The sequence below is a fragment of the Dendroctonus ponderosae genome, unplaced genomic scaffold (genome assembly GCF_020466585.1).
Source record: "Dendroctonus ponderosae isolate FM_Combo_2020 unplaced genomic scaffold, Dpon_F_20191213v2 Dpon_F_20191213_8, whole genome shotgun sequence".
NCBI classification, from domain to species: domain Eukaryota; kingdom Metazoa; phylum Arthropoda; class Insecta; order Coleoptera; family Curculionidae; genus Dendroctonus; species Dendroctonus ponderosae.
The window spans coordinates 12,004,848-12,006,810 of record NW_026019016.1 but is presented as its reverse complement, the minus strand read 5'-3'; the positions used below and the strand labels follow the sequence as shown (position 1 = coordinate 12,006,810).

Below are 1,963 nucleotides of genomic sequence, written 5' to 3'. Positions count from 1 at the left end.
AATGTGATGTAAGACAGGAAGGCTGAAAAGTAACTTCAACGTTTTGAAAATCCACTATGAAAAATCAGAATCAATCTTCAGTCATTTATTATATAGTGTCCAGACTTCTAGGGCTTCCAATCGTTTACTTCGTGTAAAACTGGTCTTTTTTAACTAAAGTAAGGTAAATGTTTGCCTTTTATTTAAAAATTATCATAAATAAATGCCTCAATCATAAGCCAAACAGATGCATGGAAATAACTGGTAAAAGTTTGATAATATGTGATACCAGTCTCCAAGTACGTTGTCAAGTTGCGTTTTCAAAATAACCAAGTCATTAAATAGTGTCCACTGGTCGGTCATCTTTTTTCTCCCTTCCTCACGCAACAAAATTTAAGAGAAATGAATGATCGCTAGGCGAAACTAATAGCTAACGAGCAAGCCTACGCTGGAAAATATATGTCACTTGTATCGTGTATCTAACCTATAAACTAATGGAAGTCATTGTCGCAAATCTATAGAACGTTTACAAGACTTTTTTAGTTTTCTCAAATACGGGAARATTGTGAGTTCAAAAAGAAAAGCAATGCCGTCGAAAAAGAAGAAATACAATGCACGTTTTCCCGCAGTACGTAGACCAAAAGCAAATTGCATCAACATAATGTAAGTGTTTAMAAAAACTGTTTTAGGGACGCATCAAGAAAATTATGCAAACAGATGARGAGGTGGGAAAAGTCGCACAGGCAGTTCCAGTTATAATTTATATCCTTTTTATAATGTTGGCTTTTTTGTTTAGTGTTTATGCCTATAATAGCACAGCCCCACAAAATGTTGGTATAACCTTTTGAACTAGGTATTCTCAAACATAGTTTATTTTTATTTTACATGTTTGTGTATAAGTAAAGCTAATTGTTTTTGTTATCCTGCAGGACCGATAGTTAGTTTGTCGAATTGACTTTTGCAATGTATTAATGATTTCCCTACTGCCTTGGGACTAAATCATCTGTTATCCGAGCACACCCCCTGCAATTGCTTATCTGTTTCTAGGCTGCATTAGAATATTCTTCATTAATCTGTCGGTAATCTTAATTATAGTTCGCTAATAACTAGCCAGCAGGTCAGTGAGTAAAACAACAGGGCGTTGCTTCACTCGTGATAGGATCAGTTATCCTATCACGAGTGAAGCAACTGATAGGATAACTGAGGCACTCAGAACCATAGTGGCTCAACCCTACCTCAAATCAGGTGGGTTCGGCCAGTATGGAACGCAAACTGCAAGCAATATTACTTGGTTTTAAAATACAGTTGAGTCCGGATATAACGAACTTGAAAAATGAACTAAAACTGGTTCGTTATATCCGGAGTTTGCTATACGCGAATAATAATACAAAAACACGTGGTGTATTTTATTTCGTTATTTTTACATAGAGTAGTAGAGGTTAGAAGGTATGACTAAAAAGAACACAAAAAGATAAACAAAATTCAATTTGAAATCTACTTCATAAAGTCTGTAATTTTTGTTTGTACATTTCTGCTGCAAAAATAGATGTTATTTATGTAGTTTTCAAGATCACAAAATGACTCCCAGATATGATTAGGAACTTGGCGTGATTGTAGAAAATTCCGAGTTTCTGACACGTTTTTTGTCATTTCAGAAATGGTTGGAACAGCATTAGTGTCTACAGTAGAATACGTTTCACCTAAATCGTCATCTTTCTCATTATCGCTTTATTTTGTTAATAATCTCGTACTTTTCATTTAGTGAAAAAGCTTTGCGTTTTTGTTTTTCCATTCTAAAACGATTTACATACATAACGCAGCAAAAAACAACAAGTCATTGGCTGTCTCTCGCTCTCACTAATATAAACAACTCCCCAGGATTGATGTTGCTGAGCGTGGAAGTTCGTTATAAACGGAAAGTGAATATACAACTATCCTAAAAAGTGATCGTTATATCCGGAAGTTCGTTATAACCAGTAAAAAA

The 1,963-nt window shown here is 34.7% G+C and overlaps 1 protein-coding gene across 2 annotated transcripts in view; it reads left to right on the top strand.

Moving 5' to 3' along the window:
* The first annotated feature begins 434 nt into the window (after positions 1-434).
* LOC109536165 (dr1-associated corepressor) overlaps positions 435-1,963 on the top strand; it is a 17,748-nt gene continuing 16,219 nt past the window's right edge. The window contains exons 1-2 of one of the 2 annotated variants that reach the window (XM_048669430.1): positions 435-607; positions 669-741. In XM_048669430.1, the coding sequence (XP_048525387.1) occupies positions 566-607; positions 669-741 (115 nt within the window). In that variant the 5' untranslated portion in view covers positions 435-565. The remainder of the gene's footprint in view (positions 608-668; positions 742-1,963) is intronic. The other variant, XM_019902258.2, reaches the window with a different exon arrangement.